The sequence below is a fragment of the Notamacropus eugenii genome, chromosome 3 (genome assembly GCF_028372415.1).
Source record: "Notamacropus eugenii isolate mMacEug1 chromosome 3, mMacEug1.pri_v2, whole genome shotgun sequence".
NCBI lineage: Eukaryota > Metazoa > Chordata > Mammalia > Diprotodontia > Macropodidae > Notamacropus > Notamacropus eugenii.
The window spans coordinates 216,325,400-216,346,922 of record NC_092874.1 but is presented as its reverse complement, the minus strand read 5'-3'; the positions used below and the strand labels follow the sequence as shown (position 1 = coordinate 216,346,922).

The window sequence follows — 21,523 nt, the reverse complement described above, 5'->3', positions numbered from 1 at the left end:
AGCAGTGAGAGAGATATATTGGGAGGAGAAAGGGAGAAATGGAATGGGGCAAATTATCTCTCAGAAAAGAGGCAAGTAAATGACTTTTCAGTGGAGGCACAAAGTGGGGAGGTGAGAGAAAAACATGAAGATTAATCTCATCACATTTGACTAAAGGAAGGAATAAAATGCACACATTTTGGTATGAAAACCTATCTTATAATACAGGAAAGTGGGGGAGAAGGGGATAAGCAGGGTGGGAGGGATGATGGAAGGGAGGGCAATGGGAGAAGGGAGCAATTAGAAGTCATAATTTGGGAAAGGACAGAATCAAAAGAGAGAATAGAATAAATGGGGGGCAGGACAGGATGGAAGGAAATATAGTTAGTCTTACACAGCATGACTATTATGGAAGTCATTTGCAAAACTTCACAGATATGGCCTATATTGAATTGCTTGCCTTCCCAAAGGGGATGGGTGGGGAGGGAGGGATGAAGAGAAATTGGAACTCAAAGTTTTAGGAACAACTGTTGAGCATTGTTCTTGAAACTAGGAAATAAGAAATACAGGTAATGGGGTATAGAAATTTATCTTGCCCTACAGGAAAAAAGAGAAGATGGGGATAAGGGAAGGGAGGGATGTTAGAATGGAGGGCAGATTGGTAATAGGGGCAATTAGAATGCTCAGTGTTTTGGGGTGGGGGGAGGGGACAAATGGGGAGAAAATTTGGAACCCAAAATTTTGTGAAAATGAATGTTCAAAACTTAAATAAATAAATTTAAGTAAAAAAAAGAAGAACTTGAAGAATTGAAACTAGAGGGATAGCAAATAGAGTTTGTCCTGGATTAGATCCTTTGGGGAGCAATGTCCCTGAGATTCTGTAATAATATAACATTTAATACCCCAAGAAAGTAGCAGCAGGACTAATTCAGATCTTCCCTCCAGAACTGGCAAAGCCCAGTTCTAACATTAAGTCTGAAATTAGGAAGTAGGCTGGATGATTCCAAATCCAGTGTTCTATTTACTGCACCACTTAGCTGCTACCCTATTATAGAGGCAGGGACACTCAAAACATAAACACAAAAGAAAATTACTCCAAATCCTATATAAGCAATGCCTCAGAGAAAAAACATAGCTTGAACACTACTAGAATTCCTGAAAGATGTGAGGCAAGAATTTTAAAAAAAGTTAACATTTTTTAATAAATAAAATGAGAATACTTGAGGAAAAAACTTGAAATGAGAGCTGTGAAACAGAATTGGGAAGGGAATTAACAGGCTGGTACAAAACCTTGTCCAAGTAACAAATTCCTTGAAAATTAGGACAACCAAAGAGAAGCCAATGACTCTATAAGGCAATAAGAAATATTGAAACAAAATCACAAAACTTAAAAAAAAAGGAGTCTGTGGTATTTTAACAGAAAGAACTGACCTAGAAAACAGATCAAAGAGAAAAAATTTAAGGATCATTAATCTATCTAAACACCATGGTCAAAAAAAGAGCCTAGACATAACATTTCAAGGAATCTTAAACCAAAATAGCCCACATCTCTTGGTCCCAGAGGGCAAAGTCAAAACAGAAAGAATCTGCTAGTCATCTCCCTAAAGAAATACCAAAAGAAAAACTTCCAGAACATCATAGCCCAGACACAGAAGTTCTAGGTCAAAGAAAAAATTGCTGCAAGCAGCCTCAAAGAAATAATTCAACAGCTAAGGTGCGGTAGTCAGGATCTCACATGATTTAGCAGCCACTGCTATGAAGAGACAAAGAATTTGGAATACAATATTCAAGAAGGCAAAAGCTATGAGCTTCCCACCAAGAATAATTTACCCAGTAAAACTGAGAGTCATGCTAGCAGGGGAAAAAATAGACATTTGATGAAATAGAAAACTTCCAAGTATTCCTGATGAAAAGAACAGAGCTGTGGAGAAACTCTGATATTCATACACAGGAATGAAGAACAACATGAAAAGGTAAATATAAATGAACAATTTTAAAGGGTTAAGTAACGATAAGCTGTCTACATTCAAATAAGAGTAGATGATACATGTGTCCCATCTTAATCTTAACATCATCAGGTTCCATAAAGGGATTCTAATTAGACAAGGCCTGGGAGTGGTTCTGTTATGTCTTGAAGATCTTAAGAAAATAATGGAAAGAGAGAGAAGAAGAGGAATACACTGAGAAGAAAGGGGAAGAAAGGTTAGGGGACATTACCTCACCTAATCAGGGTGCACAAGTAGACGTGATATAAACAATGAGAAGAGGGAGAGGAAGCAGCTGATACATGGACATCACTTTCATATAAACTGGTAAAAAGGAGGAACACACAGATACAGAAATACATTTCATTCAACTAGAAAGTGAAAAAGGGGAGGGGAAATTAGAGGGAGAGTAGATGAAAGGAGAAATTGGTTTTAAGCAAAATAAACTCTAAGGATGTACAAAAATATTTATAACTCTTTTTTGAGGGAGCAAAAGAACGAGATTCTGAAGCTTTGTTGATGCTACTGGCTATTAAGTCATGCCTGACTCTTTGTAATCCCTTTTGGGGTTTTCTTGACAAGATATTGGGGTAGTTTGCCATTTCCTTCTTTAGCTCATTTTACAGATGAGGAAAATGAGGCAAACAGTGTCAAATGACTTCCTCGGGGTTACACAGCTAGCAAGTGTCTGAGGCCAGATTTTAACTCAGGAAAATAAGTCTTCCTGACTCCAGGTCCAGCACTTGATCCACTGTACAACCTAGAAATGTCCATAAATTGGGAAATGGACAAACAAGTTATGGTGTATAAATGTGATAGAATGCTATTGTGCAGAACAAACTCTTAACGCAATAATGACCAATCATAATTCTAGCGACTAATGAGGAAACATGCCATCAATTTCCTGATAGAACGGGGAGCAACTCAGAATACAAAATAAGACAAACATTTCTCTGGTCATGGTCAAGGTAGACATTTGTTTTAAGTGATTATAAATGTGTGTAATTGGGGGAGACTGGGGTAGGAGGGTGGGAAGGCAGATCTTGACTGATAAAAATAAATGTGAAAAAATATATATAGATGTGAAAAAATGCTCTAAATCATTATTGATTAGAGAAATGCAAATTAACACAACCCTGAGATATCATTTTATACCTATCAGATTGACTAAAATCATTGAAGATGAAATAATGAAGGGGATATGAAAAAATTGGAACACTAATTGTTGGTGGAATTGTTAACTGATCCAAATATTTTGGAAAGCAATTTGGAATTATAACCAAAGAGTTATTAAACTGCCCATACCCTTTGACTTAGCAATACCATTATGACTAGGTCTATTTTCAAAGATGATTAGGGAAAAAGAAAAAAGAATCTATATGTTCTAAAATATTTATAGCAACTTTCTTTGTGGTGGCAAAGAAATGGAAATTATTTGGATGCTCATCAATTGGGGAGTGACTGAAGAAGTTGTGTTATATGATTGTGATGGAATACTGCTATGCTATAAGAAATGATGAGCTTGATGATCTTAGAAAAACATGAATAGATTTGAATGAGATAATGAAGAGCAAATTGAGCTGGACCAAAAGAACATTGTATGTAATAATTTTATATTTTATATAATTTCATATATTTTATATTTATATTTTAAGAACATATGTATTTTATATTTTATATATTTTTATATTTCATATTTTAAGAACAACTTTGAGAAGTTAAGTGATTTTGACTATTATAAATACCCAAATTAACTATAAGGACATATAAAGGAAGAGGCTACCTGCATCCAGAGAAAGAACTCATCAACAGAAATATATACAAAATGATTTCACGTGTGTGTGTGTGTGTGTGTGTGTGTGTGTGTGTGTCTAATGGCAGCCATCTCCAGGGTGAGGGGGGAAAGAAAGAAAAGAAAAAAGAAAAAAAAGAAATGTATATGATAATTCTATTATATATTTTAAAAGAATGGCAAGTTGTACATAGTAGATTATTCATTTCAAATGCTTTTAACTATACTATGTGTGAAAATACTTGTTTTATTCCATAAATTAAAAATAAAATCAAAATTAAAAAATGTATATAGCATTTCTGTGACCTACTATTCTAGTAGTTATAAAAAATGAACACACTACATTCATGATGAATCAACTGATCTCTTTATAAGTGGTCAACCTAGACCAACTAGTACGAGAAGAGGCTGGAAGGAGAGAGTTAGCATAGAAGGAGATGGGTATTGATTGGCATGCTGAGTGCAAGAGTTGAAATTCATACGTGTGCCATTGTAAGGGAGGCCACATCCACAGATACCTTTGGCATACATCACTATTATATTTTGGAAACTAGTGTGTAGTATCTGTTATACTCCACTTTAGTGAAGATGCTACCTATTAGGAAATAAGAGTGGTTAAACCCTGAAAACAAAAAAAACTTGTATTTCATATTGTTAAAAAAAATAAAACTGCATTTTACTGCTACTACAAAGAGTACCTAACCTGGTAGCTAATGAAAAATATATAGAATTACTCTCATAAAGTTTCTTTTTATTTTTATAAGCATTCACTACATCCTAAGGTTACATCATATAGCATGAAAACAAGGGAAACAAAGACTACCCATTCCTAGAATAGTTTTACTCTAAACAAGAAAAAGTGGGAAGTGGATTCTATCTAACATACGATATCTCAGAATATTTAATCAATTATAATTATGCTATTTCTATAATGCATATCATATACATTATACTACAAAAATAATGTAGTCATGACTTGTTTGAGGTATTGTTTCTACAATAGAATTGAAGAATATTTCATCAGTACAAAACAGCCATTTTGGGTATTATGTGAAGTTAAGGAAAGACTAAGTTAACAAAACTTTTTCAAGGGATTTCTCTGAAGAGAGAACTGTAAGAACTGAGCAAACTTGGCTCCACTAAGCTTGTAAGAACTAGAGAAATCACAGTCCCAAGGTACAATGAGGCTATCAAGAGTCCAAATAACTGCCAAGCTCAGTGAATTTTATTTTTGAGATTTTTTTATGCAGTGCTGTTTTGGCCACACCTCCTTCAGGCATGACCGAGGGAATCAGGATGCCATTCATGGATAGATGCCTTCTTGGTGCAGGCAGGAATCTCTTAGCCTGTTGAATCCCAGATTTGAGTTGACCTTGGGAGTGACAGAGGGACTGACTTAAGCTAGCTTATTTGTGGGAGAAAATGACTCAAGGACTGAGAAACAGTGGAAGAACTGTTGCCATGGAAGTCGCATAGGGGCTGGCCATGAAGTCGCTCATGCCAGACTCTAGATTTAAGGTAGAGTAAGTGAATCATTCATGATCCAGGATGGGACAGATTCTGCGGTGCTGAAAATGTCTGGATTTTAGACAATCCTTCATTTCTCTTACTCCCTTTGCATTCCTTTCTTCTGAAAGGGGCCTCAGGAATGTTTCTCTGGGGTATGGCGAAGCTCATGTTTATTTCTTAAAAGATTGTTTACCTTTTCAGTGTTTAAATGTTTACTTTTTATCTTAAACTGTCAAATGTGACAAAATTGTTAACCACTGACATTACTAAATTGTATGGATTGTTGCTGGAATGGAGCATTGAGGGGAGTGATTGGGAGTACCCCAAAAGGGGAGAAAAGATTTCAAATGACAGAATCAAAAAAAGCTGTTTAATTTTTACAGTTTCCCTGGGCAGAGAGAATAGCTGTATTTACATCCATATCCACACCTACATTCACATCCACATTTCATATGTATATCTATATAAGAATTTCTCTAGGAAAATGAAACTTCAACAGTTCCTGGAGCAGCAACTGGTTGGGCTAGCATTGAGGAAGAGACCCAATATTTTCCTACACTTGGTGTGAAAGGAAAGTCACTCTCCAGAAGAAATGGTCAAAGAAGGAGGTAGAGAGAAAGTTACTCACATCAGCATGAATAGCCTACCCTAAAAAGGTAGGGAGATAAGTAAGATCGAGCTTGCTTGCTCTGCATATAGAAATACCACTATCACATTTAATCTTACTTACCAGTATCTACTAAAAACACTCCATAGTTGTTGTGTAAATCAGAACTCTCTGGACAATTCTTAATTCCGGTCTGATAAACTTCCTCAGCTTCCTGAAATAATTCCTTTAAAGGACAAAAACAGAAATTTAAAAAACATCAATATTAAAATTAGCATTGTCAAAACCCTTAGATGATATCTTATTTTGATGACATACTGGGCTAATGAAGTGACTTGGTTCTCACAGGCTATCCCATCAGAGGGTAAGGTATGTAAGTTACTAGTAAATTGGAAAAGTTTCAAATATGGTATGGTAAGAGAATATGTTTCTTCCCTGAGGGAAGTTTGAATAGGCTTGTCACTAGAAAATTTGTCATCACTAACGATGGCTTTTTGGCCATAACCACTGATGAAGAAGACTACAGAAAGAACATTGCATTTGAAACATGAATACTATGCTTTGATTATGACTGCAACCTACCATGTATATCAACTTGGAAAAATCACGAATACTATGATTTGATAATGATGGCAACCTATTACGTGTACCATTTTGGAAAAATCACTTCAATTCACTGGAACTCAGTTTCCTTATAGATAAAGTTTGAGGCTAGATTGGGAAATCTCTCTACTTCTTTATAGATGTATGTATAATGATCTAAAGACTGGAGAGATTGGAGCTTATACCTCAAAATGATAAAAGAAAGAGGAAAAGATCCTATGTGTACAAAAATATTTGTAGCGCCTCTTTTTGTAGTGGGAAAGACTAAGGGAAGTACCCATCGACTGGAGGATGACCAGATAAATTACAGCACATGAATGTAATGGAATACTAAGAAAAGATGAAAGGAATAGTTTCGGAGAAACCTGGGAAGATATATCAACTGATGCAGAGCTAAGTGAGCAGAACTAGAACAATTTATATAACAATAATGCTGTAAAAACAAATTTAAAAAACCACTGAAAGTTGTAAGAATGTCAATAAATGCAATGGCTAATCATGATTTCAGAAGAGTCATAAAGAAGCATGCTACCCACATCTTGACAGAGTGCACAATGAGGCAATATTTTTTTACATAGTTAATGTTGGAATTTCTCTTTCTTGATTATATGTATTTTTAAAGGGTTTTGTTCTTATTTTTTAATGGGTGGGGGAAATTTTATTTTTGTTAATTAAAAAACAATTACAAGATCTTCATGTGATTTCAGTTTGGAAAAATTGCTGACATTTAAAAAATTTTTTTCATTTTCCCCAATTACATATAAAATTATTTTTAAGTTTTTTTAAAAAATATTTTGCATTATAGATTCTTTCCTTCCTACCCCTTCACCTCCTTGAAAAGGCAAGCAATTTAATACATGGTATATACATGTAGTCGTGCAAAATGTATTTCCACATTAGTTAAAGAAAATACAGATCAAAAAAGAAAATTCAAGAAAAACAAAGTTAAAAAAAGTATGCTTTGCTCTGCCTTCTGACTTTATCAGTTCTTTCTGTGAAGGTGGATAACACTTTTCATCATAAGTTCATTAAAATTGTCTTGGATCATTGTTTTGCTGAGAATAGCTAAGTTATTCACAGTTGATCATCCTTACAATATTGTTATTACTATGTAAAATGTTCTCCTGTTTTTCTACTCACTTCACTTTGCATCAGTTCATGTAAGACCAGGTTTTTCTACAGGCATCCTGCTCATCATTTCTTATAGCATAATAATATTCCATTCAGCCATTCCCCAATTGATAGGCATCGCCTCAATTTCCAGTATTTTGCCAACACAAAAAAAAATAAATATTTTTGTACATATTGGTCCTTTTCCTTTTTGGGGGGATCTCTTTGGGCTACAGACTTAGTAGTGGGTATTACCGGGTCAAAGGATATTTGCAGTTTTATTTTTGGTTTGGACATACTTTGGCCATAGTTCCCAAATTCTCTCCAGAGTGGTTGAATTAGTTCATAACTTTACCAACAGTGCCCCAGTGTGTAAATTTTCCCAAATCCCCTCCAACATTTATAATTTTCCTTTTCTGTCATATTAGCCATTCTGATAGGTGTAAGGTAGTATTTCAGAGTTTTAAAATTTGCATTTCTCTAATCAATAGTGATTTCAAGTATTTTTTCATATAACTGTAGATAGCTTTGATTTCTACTTCTGAAAACTGCCTGTTCATATCATTTGACTATCAATTGGGGAATGACTTGTATTCTTATAAATTTGACTCCGTTCTCTATATATTTGAGAAATGAAGCTTTGTCAGAGAAACGTGCTATACAATTTCCCCTAGTTTTCTACTTTCTTTTTAATTTTTACTGTCTTGGTTTAATGTCATCAAAATCACCTATTTTATGTCCTATAATGCTCTCTATTTCTTATTTGGTCATAAATTCTTCCCTCATCCATAAATCTGACAGGTAAAATATTCTATTCTCCCCCTAGTTTGCTTATATCACCCTTTATGTCTAAATCCTTTACCCATTGTGGCCTGACTTTTTTTTAGATATTAAGTACAAAGTAAACCTACATCTATGTCACAAAGGAAAAAGAACTACTTTAAATGTTATGTCTTTAAAATTCAGAAAACTTAAAATAAGCAAGTGAAAAAAAAGCCAGGGATAACTGATTATTTAGTGAACACCACAAGATACTGGCTCCATATTAGGATATAGAAGTTATCAGCTACTGAACTAAGAGATAAGATATTTGATCTCAGAAGAGGTATCTTCCAAATGTCATTTTATCCAGTAGTCTCAACTTTCAGCTCCTATCATACACCCAACCAAAGGTATCTACAAGCAGAAATGATTAAGAGGGAGATTACGTTTCTTTTGATTTCCTCTGAAATCAAATTATGATAGAAATGATAATGTGGGGAAACGATAGCAGGCAGGTGAAACAAAAGAAGCAAGGAAGCTGGCTAATCTACATGATGGATAACCATCTTCTGAAAAATCATAAATACACTGTACTACACACTTTAAAAAAAGTTTGTTGATATCTTTTGCTTTTACATTGCCAACGTTTTCCCCAAGATCTTTCCTCCTTCCCTTCCTGAGAATCATTCTAGAGGAGAGGAGAAAGAGATAGAGTAATATGTAGCATGAGTGATTGAATTAAAGGAAACTTTTGTAAGGATGTGAGATATAGGTATATTTGTAGGTAGTAAAGAAGAAGTCAGTAAATACAGAGAAATTGAAGATAAGAAGAAAGAGTGTATGATTAAGAATGCAATCTTCTGTAGATGAGATGGAACTAAGGGTGTGTATAGAGACGTTTCTCTTACAAGGATAAAGGCTACCTCTTCATGTAAAACAGAAGTAAAGGAGAAGATAGTGGGGAAGGATGTCTGAACAATGGGAGATGAGGAGGGAACAAGAGAGAATTCTCAGAGAATGGCTTCTATTACTATTTATTTTGGTAGAGTATGAGACAAGATCCTCAACTTAGCGAGAGGGAAGAGTCTCTATGGAAGGTTTGACTAGAGAAGACAAAGGTTGTAACAGAAGGTTCAGGGGTTTCTCATTGCCTATAGGCTAAAATGCAGACATTTCTGGGTTTTTTTTCCATAAAAAACTCTTTACAGTTTGGCCTCAATCTACTTTTCCAAACTAATTATTCTATTTTATACACCTTATGCTCAAGGTAAACTTACCTAATTAATGTTCCTCTTACATGACATTCCATATCTTACCTTTAGACCTTTCCACAGGTGGTCTCTCATATCTGAAATAGTCTCCATTCTTATTCCTGTCTTTTGGACCCTCTAAGTCCCATCAAGTCTCAGCTCAGCTACCACCTCATTCAAGATTTTTATAAGTCTCCCAATGGTCAGTGTCTCTCCCCTGCTCTTCATTTTGTATGTCTGTGAATACACTGTATCCTACCAGTAGAATAGAAAACAAGGAGTTGATTCATTGAAGACAAAAACTATACTTTAATTTGAACTCAGAGTTCATCAGTTCTTTCTGTGAAGGTGGATAGCATTTTTCATCATGAGTCCTACAGTTGATCATTATTACAATATTACTGTTACTGTGTGCCATCACCTGGTTTTGTTCATTTCATTCTATGTCAGTTCACATAAGTTTTCCCAGTATTTTCTGAAATCATCATATTCATCATTTCTCGAGCACATTATTGCATATTCTATAATAGTATTCCAGTATACCACAATTTATTCAGCCATTCTCCAATTGACAGGCATCCCTGTTAATTTCTAATTCTTTGCCACTACAAAAGAGCTGCTATCAATATTTTTGAACACATAAGCCCCTTCCCCTTTTCTGTAGTCTTTTTGGGGGGGGGAGCAGTATTGCTGGATCAAAGAGTGTTGGTCTAGTAGCAGTATTACTTGATCAAAGGGTGTGTATATGTATATATATATATATATATATATATATATATATATATATATATATATATATATATATATATCCCTTTGGACATAGTTCCAATTTGTTTTCTAGAATGCTTGGACCAGTTCACAACTTCACTAACAGTGTATTAATTTTCCCTATTTTCCACCTTCTTTCCAGCATTTGTTATTTTCTTTTTCTGTCAAATCAGTCAATCTGATAGGTGTGATGTGCTACCTCAGATTCATTTTAATTTGAATTTCTCTAATCAATAGCAATTTAGAGCATTTTTATATGACCATAGATATTTTTAATTTCCTCTTCTAAAAACTGCCTGTTCATATACCTTAACCATTTATCAACTGGAGAATGGTTCTTATTTTTGTAAATTTGATTCTGTTCCCTACATATTTGAGAAATGAAACTTTTAGCATAGAAATTTGCTGTTAAATTTTTCTCCAGTTTTCTGCTTTCCTTCTAATTTTGGCTGTATTTGCTTTGTTTGTGCTTTTAAGAATGTGAATGCTCTGCCATTTGGTATGCATATGTTATGTACTGGTATCACTTCATTGTCTAGTATACCTTTTAGCAAAATGTATTTTCTCTGTTTATCTCTTTTAATTAGGTCTAATTTTGGTTTTGCTTTGTCTGAGATCATGATTGCTACCTTTACCCTTTTTTTACATCAGATGAAACATAATATATTTTGCTCCAGCCCTTTATTTTAATTGTGTGTTGTCTTTCCATTTCAAATGTGTTTCTAGAAACAACATATTGTTGAATTCTGATTTCTAGCTCATTCTGTGATCTACTTTCTTTATATTGTGATTTTATCACATTCACAGTTATGAATACTGTATATTTCCTTCCATCCTATTTTTTCTCTTTATCTATCTCTTTCTCTTTTTAACCTGTCCCTCCTTCAAAATCTGTTTTGCTTCTGACCACTGCCTCCCTTTTTTGGCCCTTCCTTTTATCACTTCCTTTCTCTTATCTCTGTCCCCTCTACTTCCCTGTAGGATAAGATAGATTTCTTTATCCAGCTGAGTGTGTGTATATGGATGTATGTATATAGTCTTCTCTGTTTGAACCAGTTTCAATGAGAATACTTGCCCAACCCATTTTCCATTCCACTATAATGTGTTCCTCTTTTATATGAGATAATTTTACCCATTCTTCGTCTTCCTTCTCCCTTCTCCTATGGCATTCCTCTTTCTTTACCCTTTCATTAAAAACAATGTTCCCATATAATTTACTCACAACCATGCCCTCTTTCCATGCAGACTCCTAACTGCATAATAATAGTAAAGTTCTTAGCAGTTACATACATCATCTTCCCATATAGGAATATAAACTTTTACTCTATTGAGTCCCTGATGATTACCCTTTCATGTTTACCTCTTTTATATAGGAGTTGTGTTTGAATGTTAAATTTTCTATTCAGCTCTGGTCTCTTCATCAGGAATGCTTAGAAATCCTCTCTTTTATTAAACATTCATTTTTCCCCTGAAGGATTATACTCAATTTTGCTTGGAAGGTGGTTTTTTGTTGTAATAGTAGCTCCTTTGCCATCTGGAATATCATGTTCTAAGTCCTCTACTCCTTTAACATGACAACTGCTAATATTGTGTGATCCTGACTGTGGCTCTGTTATATTTAAAAAATTTATATTTAAATTATTTCTTTCTGGCTGCTTGCAATATTTTCTCCTTGTCTTAGGAGCTCTGAAATTTGGCTGTAATTTTTCTGGGACTTTTCATTTGGGGAATCTCTCTCAGGAGGTGATTCTTTTAATTTCTACTTTACCTCCTGAAGCTAAGATCTCAGAACAGTTCCTTTATAATTTCTTGAAATATGATATCTATACTCCTTTTTCAACATGAATTTTAGGTAGTCCAATAATTCTTAAATTATCTCTCCTCAAATCTGTTTTCTAGGTCAATTATTTTTCTGATGAGCTATTTCATATTTTCTTCTATTTCTTTCATTCTTTTAACTTTATTTTACTGTTTCTTGATATCTCAAGTGTGGTGTGTTATGAAATCATTTCACATTTTTAAGGAACTATTTGCTGAGTTTTTCTACCGTTTTTCTTTATGAACAATTTTAATTTTTAAGGAATTCTTTTCTGTAGTGAATTTTTGTCCCTTTTACCATTTGAACAATTCTGTTTTTAAGTTATTATTTTCTTCAGTACTTTTTTGTCTCTTTTACCAAATTGTTAATTCTCTTTTCATAATTTTCTTGCATCACTCATTTCTTTTTCTCAGATTTTTCCTCTGCCACTCATCTCTTTCTTTACTTCTTGCAGGAATTCTTGTTGAGCTTGTCAAATCTGCATTGCTCTTTGAGGCTTTGTTTGTAGCATTTTCACTTTGTTGGCTTCGTCTGAGTTTGTTCTTGGTCTTCCCTATCACCATAGTAGCTTTTTATAGTCAGGGTTCTGCTATTGTTGTTTACTCATTTTTTTCCAGCTCATTTCATGACTAATCTGTTAGCTCTGGCTACAGAAGGCTGCAGTAGGCAGTAGCCTACTGACTCTATATGGCCTAGTGGAGACAGATCCTGGTATTCACTTTGGGACTGTATAAGAAAGTTAAAGGAGGAGGAAATGAAGACTGACAATGATCAGAAACACAGGTGTACACTATGATACCCCCTTTTCAGTTTATCATAGGTGCCAAAGAATTAGAAATTGAGGGGATGCCCATCAACTGGGGAATGGCTGAACAAGTTGTGGTATATGAATGCAATGGAATACTATTGTGCTATAAGAAATGATGAACAGGAAGACTTTAGAAAAACATGGAAAGTATTACATGAACTGATGTAAATTTTAGTGAAGTGAGCAGAACCAGGAGAACTTTGTAAACAATAACGGCAAACTTGTGCTATGATGAACTATGATTGACTTAGCTCTTCTGAGCAATAAAATGATTCAAGATAATTCCAAAAGGCTCATGGTAGAAAATGCTATCCACATCCAGAGAAAGAATTGATGGAGTCTGAATGCAGATTGGAGCATATGATTTTACATTCTTAACTTTTTGTGTAGTTTTTTCCTTTTGTTCTGTTTATTCTTACACAACATGACTAATGTGGAAATACATTTTACATGAGTGCACATATATATCCCTATATCAAATTGCTTACTCTTTTAGGAAGGAGTGAGGTCAGGGGGGAGAAAATTTGGAACTCAAAATTTTATTTTAAAATATTAAAAATTGTCTTTACATGTAATTGGGAAAAAATAAAATACTATCTAAAAGAAGAAATCATCAGGGGTGCCAAAGTGATTTAATTTTCCTATTTTTGTAACAATATTTCAATTGGTTATCCATCCTAAAAACAGAATAATTTATAATTTCTCTTCTAATATCTCTAGTCCTAACACTATCATTACAATTCCTGTTTGTGTGACTTTTTACCTTTCTTACTTCCCGTCACAGTACTTTAGAATCAAAGAATCTTAAATATAGAATCTTATAGCCGAAAGGGTTTCTAATCAATCAATAAGCATTTATCAAGCATTTCCTATGTGTCAGACAATCTTCCAGGTTCTAGGAATACAAAAATGAAAATGAAAAGTCATTTTTCTTGAGGAACTAGATTTATTAAAATCTAGCAAAAGGAGATATACATATATAAGTATATAAAAATGTATACTATTTTTTTTTGTTTCTGGGGAGCAAACCACTAATAACTCAATGGGGGAGCAGTAGTAAATAGTTTTTACATCTGCTTCATAGTGAAGTTTGAGATCTGTTTTTGTTTGCCCTCCTTCCAATTTTTTCATAATTTTCCTTGCCATTCTTGATCTTATTTTTTTTCATGGGAATCTTTTTTTAGTTCTATAAAGTGACCATTTGATAGTTTTATTGGTTTGATACTGAATAAGTAAGGTAATTTAGGTAGTATCACCATTTTTATTACAGTGGCTTGGCTCAACTATTAGCCATCATCAATTAATATTACTCCCTTTACAAAAACTCTACAAAAGAATAGCTTGTAGTTTATTCAAACAATTTCTGTGAATTTGTAATCTATAGTCATTTTGAATGAGATTTTTCTTTCTATCTATTTTTGCCAGGTTGCATTGATAATCTATAGAAAGACCAATGATTTACGTGGGTTTCCTTAGGGAGCTAGGTGGTGCAGTTGATAGTTAGGAAGACCTGAGTTCAAACCCTATCTCAGACACTTACTTGCGATGTGACTTTGGGCATGTCATTTATCTTCTACATTCCCCAGTCTCCTTAACTATCAAATAAGGAGAGTAATATCACATACCTCCCAGAGTTGTTTTGAGAATCAAATAAGATAATACCTATAAAGTACTTAGCACAGTGCCTGGCATATAGTAGGTCTTCAATAAATGCTTGTTTCCTTCCTTCCTTTAAAATAATGCAGGGGGCGGAGCCAAGATGGCGGAGTAGAAAGACGCACATACACATAGCTCTGAACCCACAACCCATAGAACATTTGTATAAAGTAACTCACGGCTAATTCTGGAGCAGTGAGGCCACAGAACAGTGGAGCGAAGGAGATTTCTGTTCCAGAGGGACCTGCAAACCTCTCGCAAAAGGTCCTTCGCGCTGTGGACGCGGAGCCCAGCCCAGCCCTGCTGCGGCTGCATGGCACCGAGAGGAACAGATCCGAGCAGGCTTTGGGGACGGGATCTCCAGCAGCCGCGCAGGTCCCTCCACCCACAGGTGACGGGGGTGGGTGAGAGGGTCTCTTTGGCGGGTCGAGAGGGGAGTGGGTCAGGCCCCCTTGGGAGGCAGAAGCTGAGGCAGCGGCAGACCAGGGCTCCCCAAGCAGGCAGGAACCTGGATCCATTGTTGAAAGTCTGTGCATAAACCCCCTGAGGGAATTGAGCCTGAGAGGCGGCCGGCCCTGCCCCGACCTGAGCACCTGAACTCAATCTCACACTGAATAGCAGCCCTGCCCCTGCTGCAGCCCTGAGGCTGGGGAGCAGCATTTGAATCTCAAACCCCAAGCGCTGGCTGGGAGGATCAGGAGGCGAGGTGGGTGTGAGGAGAATATTCAGAGGTCAAGTCACTGGCTGGGAAAATGCCCAGAAAAGGGAAAAGAAATAAGACTATAGAAGGTTACTTTCTTGGTGAACAGGCATTTCCTCCCTTCCTTTCTGATGGGGAAGAACAATGCTTACCATCAGGCAAAGACACAGAAGGCAAGGCTTCTGTGTCCCAGCCCACCCAATGGGCTCAGGCCATGGAAGAGCTCAAAAAGAATTTTGAAAATCAAGTTAGAGAGGTGGAGGAAAAGCTGGGAAGAGAAATGAGAGACATGAAGTCAAAGCATGAACAGCAGGTCAGCATCCTGCTAAAGGAGACCCCAAAAAATGCTAAAGAAAATAACACCTTGAAAAATAGGCTAACTCAATTGGCAAAAGAGGTTCAAAAAGCCAATGAGGAGAAGAATGCTTTCAAAAGCAGAATTAGCCAAATGGAAAAGGAGATTCAAAAGCTCACTGAAGAAAATAGTTCTTTCAAAATTAGAATGGAACAGATGGAGGCCAATGACTTTATGAGAAACTAAGAAATCACAAAACAAAACCAAAAGAATGAAAAAATGGAAGATAATGTGAAATATCTCATTGGAAAAATAACTGACCTGGAAAATAGATCCAGGAGAGACAATTTAAAAATTGTGGGCCTACCTGAAAGCCAGGATCAAAAAAAGAGCCTAGACATCATCTTTCATGAAATTGTCAAGGAAAACTGCCCTGAGATTCTAGAACCAGAGGGCAAAATAAATATTCAAGGAATCCACAGAACCTGAAAGAGATCCAAAAAGAGAAACTCCTAGGAACATTGTGGCCAAATTCCAGAGTTCCCAGGTCAAGGAGAAAATATTGCAAGCAGCTAGAAAGAAACAATTCAAGTATTGTGGAAATACAATCAGGATAACACAAGATCTAGCAGCTTCTACATTAAGGGATCGAAGGGCGTGGAATAGGATATTCCAGAAGTCAAAGGAACTAGGACTAAAACCAAGAATCACCTACCCAGCAAAACTGAGTATAATACTTCAGGGGAAAAATTGGTCTTTCAATGAAACAAAGGATTTTCAAGCATTCTTGATGAAAAGACCAGAGCTGAAAAGAAAATTTGACTTTCAAACACAAGAATGAAGAGAAGCATGAAAAGGTGAACAGCAAAGAGAAGTCATAAGGGACTTACTAAAGTTGAACTGTTTACATTCCTGCATGGAAAGACAATATTTGTAACTCTTGAAACTTTTCAGTATCTGGGTACTGGGTGGGATTACACACACACACATACACACACGTACACACACATAGAGACAGAGTGCACAGAGTGAATTGAAGAGGAAGGGATCATATCTTAAAAAAATGAAATCAAGCAGTGAGAGAGAAATATATTGGGAGGAGAAAGGGAGAAATGGAATGGGGCAAATTATCTCTCATAAAAGAGGCAAGCAAAAGACTTATTAGTGGAGGGATAAAGAGGGGAGGTGAGAGAAAAACATGAAGTTTACTCTCATCACATTCCACTAAAGGAAAGAATAAAATGCACACTCATTTTGGTATGAATACCTATCTTACAATACAGGAAAGTGGGGGATAAGGGGATAACTAGGGTGGGGAGGATGATGGAAGGGAGGGCATGGGGAGGAGGGAGCAATTTGAGGTCAACACTCATGGGGAGGGACAGGATCAAAAGAGAATAGAAGTAATGGGGGACAGGATAGGATGGAGAGAAATATAGTTAGTCTTATACAACACAACTATTATGGAAGTCATTTGCAAAACTACACAGATTTGGCCTATATTGAATTGCTTGCCTTCCAAAGGGAAGGGGTGGAGAGGGAGGGAGGTAAAGACGTTGAAACTCAAAGTGTTAGGATCAACTGTCGAGTAATGTTCTTGACACTAGGAAATAAGAAATACAGGTAAAGGGGTATAGAAAGCTATCTGGCCCTACAGGACAAAAGAGAAGACGGAGAAAAGGAAAGGGAGGGATGATAGAAGAGAGAGCAGATTGGGCATAGGGGCAATTAGAATGCTTGGTGTTTGGGGGGGGGAGGGGATAAAAGGGGAGAAAATTTGGAACCCAAAATTTTGTGAAAATGAATGTTAAAAGTTTAATAAATAAATTAAAAATAAAAATAAAATAATGCAGCTTCCACATGTAAATTCATCTAGTCCTTGAGTTTTTATCCCCATGTTAGGAGTTTGGTATGCCTTTTTCACCTTTTGGATGTTATTTTTGAAAATGTTGAAAAGACAAAGAAAATAACTTTTATATTTAGATTACTTTTAAAGATATTTGTGGAAGTATTATAATATCACTTCTGAAAAGTGAAAGATAAAAATTTCAAGACCTTTTAATATAGGAACAGATTATTCCTACAAATTCTCATTTTCTCTTAAAATTATTCAAAATTTTAAATAAGTAAAATGCAATAATACGTGCTATCAACCCAGAATAGCTGTGTTATATTATTGCAGTGGCTTTCAAATTTTATGTAGGAATCTTCCTTTATAAAAAAGAAATAAAAATAAAATAAATTATTACATCCTACATTTTTCAAGAAACAATCTATGAAAATAATTTTCATAACCTGTACTTTGTTCAAATAAAATTAAGAAATGAGTACAATTTATATAACACAAAAAAGTAATACATACAATAAAAACAAAGGTAATGTATAGAAATGTTTAAAGAGGAAGCTTAGAATAGGAAATAGAGAGTTGGTCTGGGAGCCAGGAAGACCTTGATTGAAGTTCTGTTTATATCGTATATTGTCTTGCTTCAAAACTCAAAAACTGTATCTTACAGAGAAGGTGGTAACCTCCATTGATAGAAAAATTTTTCTCTTCTGGGAATACCTTATACCAATGAACTCACAGTCTAGTCCCTACCCTATAAAGCTATTTATTGAGAAATTCCTCTATAATGTTCACATTTATAACTTGTAAAAACAATAACATGATTGTAATAGGTGCCTTGACTGTAGTGCAGTTTCCCAGAATGTGGTGTTTATGCATTATATTGCTTTTTATATTTCTTTTTCAACCACTAATAGATATTACTATTGTGTCCTTATGGCAGCCATAGCAGGGAAATATTTGTAATGGGAGACATCATCCCCTTAGCAATTATAATTTTACCATATTAAGTTTCAATTGTTTTGTGGCAGGCATCTTTCCCCTTTACATTGTTTTAGTCATACATATTGTTTTTCTGATTCTGCTTTCTTTAATCTGTATCAGCTCATGTCTTGCTATGCTTCTTTGAATTTATCATATTTTATTTGAAATTATTTTTATTAATTTAATTTTTATTTTATTTTCAGTTCTAAAATCTCTCTTTCCTTTTCTCCCCCCACTAAGATATGGATAGTTATTCAAAACAAATTCCCACATTAGCTATGTCCAGAAAGAATGAGAAGAAAATATGCTTCAATTTGCGCTCTGCATCCATCAGTTTTCTATCTAGGGGAGGTCATTGTGTCTGCCAGAGTTACTAAGGCTTTCAAAGCTGGTTATCTTTACAATATTGCTGTTATTATATAAACTGTTATCCTGGTTTCTATTCATCATTTCCCACAGGAGAGTAGTATTCACGCACCATAGCTTCTTTAGCCATTTCCTAATCTATGGGCATCTACTTTATAACTTGATCTTTGCTGCTGAGAACAAAGTGCTACTACAAATATATTGGTCTTTTTATCATTAATAAGAGAAATGAAAATTGAAAAAAACACTTGAGGTTTTATCTCATACTCAAAACATTAGCAAAGATTATAAAGGATAGGAGGAATCAATACAGGAAAGGCTATGGCAAGATAAGCACACTAATGCACTATTAGTGAAGGCGTTCAAACAAAAGTTTGAACTCTACCAGCTCACCCTGAGACAGCACTTTAACAACAATAGCAACAACAGAAATAATGTTTATACACTGCTTCCTATTTCCAGGCATTTTGCTAAGTGCTTTATAATCATCTCATTGGTTCTTCACAACAATGATAGGAGGTAGGTGCTATTATTATCCTCATTTTACAGATGAGGAAATGGAGGCAAGCAGAAGTTATGTGACATACCCAGGGTTACACAGTTAAAAGGTGTCTAAGGTGAGATCTGAACTCAGGTCTTCCTAAGTCTAGGTCCTGTGCTAGGAATTACAAAAAGGCTTTCTCATCATAATTTGGTGAGATTTAAAAGAAGCAGAGGGCACTCAGGTTAGAGTATTATAAAAGGCTTAAAAGAGGAAGCAGGATCAGAGGTAAGTACGAGCAGGATATGAAAAAGAATGAAAAAGAAGACAGAAAGAATAGTTTGTGACAAGATCATGGAGAACCTTGAGTGACAAGATGAGAAGATAGGACTTTTCTTTAGATTCCTGAGGGTAACTGAAGGTTATTGAACTATGAAGTAAAAATAATGAAAGCAGCATTTTAGGAAGATTAGTCTGATGTTTGTGTGTGAGGTAGATTAGAAGAGGGACCAGATGGGAGGCGGGAAATCACTTGGGAAGCTGTTAGAGGCATAGGTGGATAAAAGCCTGCACTAAATTACAGTAGTGGGAATGGAAAAGCTATAGATCAAGATATTTTAACAGGAGAATTAATGGGGATGTGGTGACTGTTTGAATATGAAGGAGAGGTTTATAGAGAAAGAAAATTCATATAATTGCAAGGTTTAAAACTTGGAAAATTGGGAGAACTGTGCTATCATTAATAAAAAGAGGGATGTCAAGAATGAAGAGTCAGATTTTTTTTAGGGGGGGACAACATGAAGAGTTAAGTTTATTCTTAAAAATTGTAGTTTTAGAAATATTCAATAGCCTACATTTCTCATGAATTCTAGGAACAACCTTCCCTACAGGTAGTCCTAATTAGCGAAATTTTTGAAGTTAGATAAAATCAGCAAAATAATTGGTATTATTGTAAATATTCTGATTCAGAAGATATTTAATAAGTACCTAACATAGATAATGCACATGGCAGTGAGGAAAATAAGAAAATTTGAATATAGCATCATCCCATGTCACAGGAAGCTTACAATTTGACAAGGAATCTATTTATAACTGAATAATCATTTTCTTATTGTCATATTTGCTAAATAATTTTAACTTCTACAACAGAAAGCATACATGTGTTCATATGCATATAAATACACATAATGCCTAAGCATGAATTCAGTTTGACAAAAATTACTGCATATCTAATATGTGCCAAATTTTAGTAAGATAGGATCGTATCTTAACTGATTAATATACTTAAAAGAATAACAGAAAGTACCATCTCCACAATATTTCGAAACACACAAAATAAGAGGACATATAGGAAGATAAGAATATAGTAGCAATAATCGATATTTACATATTACTTTAAGTTTATAAGTGTCTGATACAGCATCTATCTATCTATCTATATGGAATGTTCATTTGTATCTTTAAACACAACAGAATCAGAAAAGCTAGGTTCGAACATGGACTTCAACACTGCGTGAACATGGGCAAATCACTTAACCTATCAAGCCTCATTTGTAAAATAAGGGCTTCTGAGATCCCTTCCCCATCTCTGTAGTCATGATCTTATTATCTAACTTGAGTCTCACAAATGTAAGTATGATGTAAGTACTAGAGTATTATTATCCCCATTTTACAAATGAGGAAACTGAGACTCAGAAAAGCTGCGACTTGCTCATGTTCACACAATTAGGAAGTATTTCAGGCTCTATTTCAACCCAGGTCTCTCTACTCCAGATTCAGTATTCCTTCCACTAGATCATATTATCACTCTTTCATCTCTTTTAATATAAAAAGTGACAGTATACAAGAAGCTGAGTGGCAGGGAAAGAGTAGCTGCCCAAACATGGTACTGTCAGTTTGCTCAGTTCATTCCTTGGAATATCTACTAATTCAATATTTATTAAGCACCTACTTTATGTAAGACTTTATGTTGGGCGCTAAGGAGACAAGGATATGATCAGAAACCAGCTTGGCAGGATTTTACAATCTCATATGAGAATAAGGGAAAACATAAAACTGATTTCTAAATTCTGCTATCTATCACTAACCAGTTAACCACACAGTTAAAGTTTGATGTCAACTCAACTCTATTCTCTAGCTAGTGATGTGCCTTGCTGCCTCAAGCAAATGGCAGAAATAGAGCCGAAGTGGAAAAATTTTCTTATCA

The 21,523-nt window shown here is 35.1% G+C and overlaps 1 protein-coding gene across 3 annotated transcripts in view; it reads right to left on the bottom strand.

Annotated features, from left to right (window-relative positions):
* Nucleotides 1–21,523, bottom strand: part of TMTC1 (transmembrane O-mannosyltransferase targeting cadherins 1) — a 304,321-nt gene that overhangs the window by 31,384 nt on the left and 251,414 nt on the right. For all 3 annotated transcript variants that reach the window (XM_072654416.1, XM_072654415.1, XM_072654414.1), the window contains one exon: nucleotides 5,996–6,098. In XM_072654416.1, coding sequence (XP_072510517.1) covers nucleotides 5,996–6,098 — 103 coding nt within the window. The remainder of the gene's footprint in view (nucleotides 1–5,995; nucleotides 6,099–21,523) is intronic.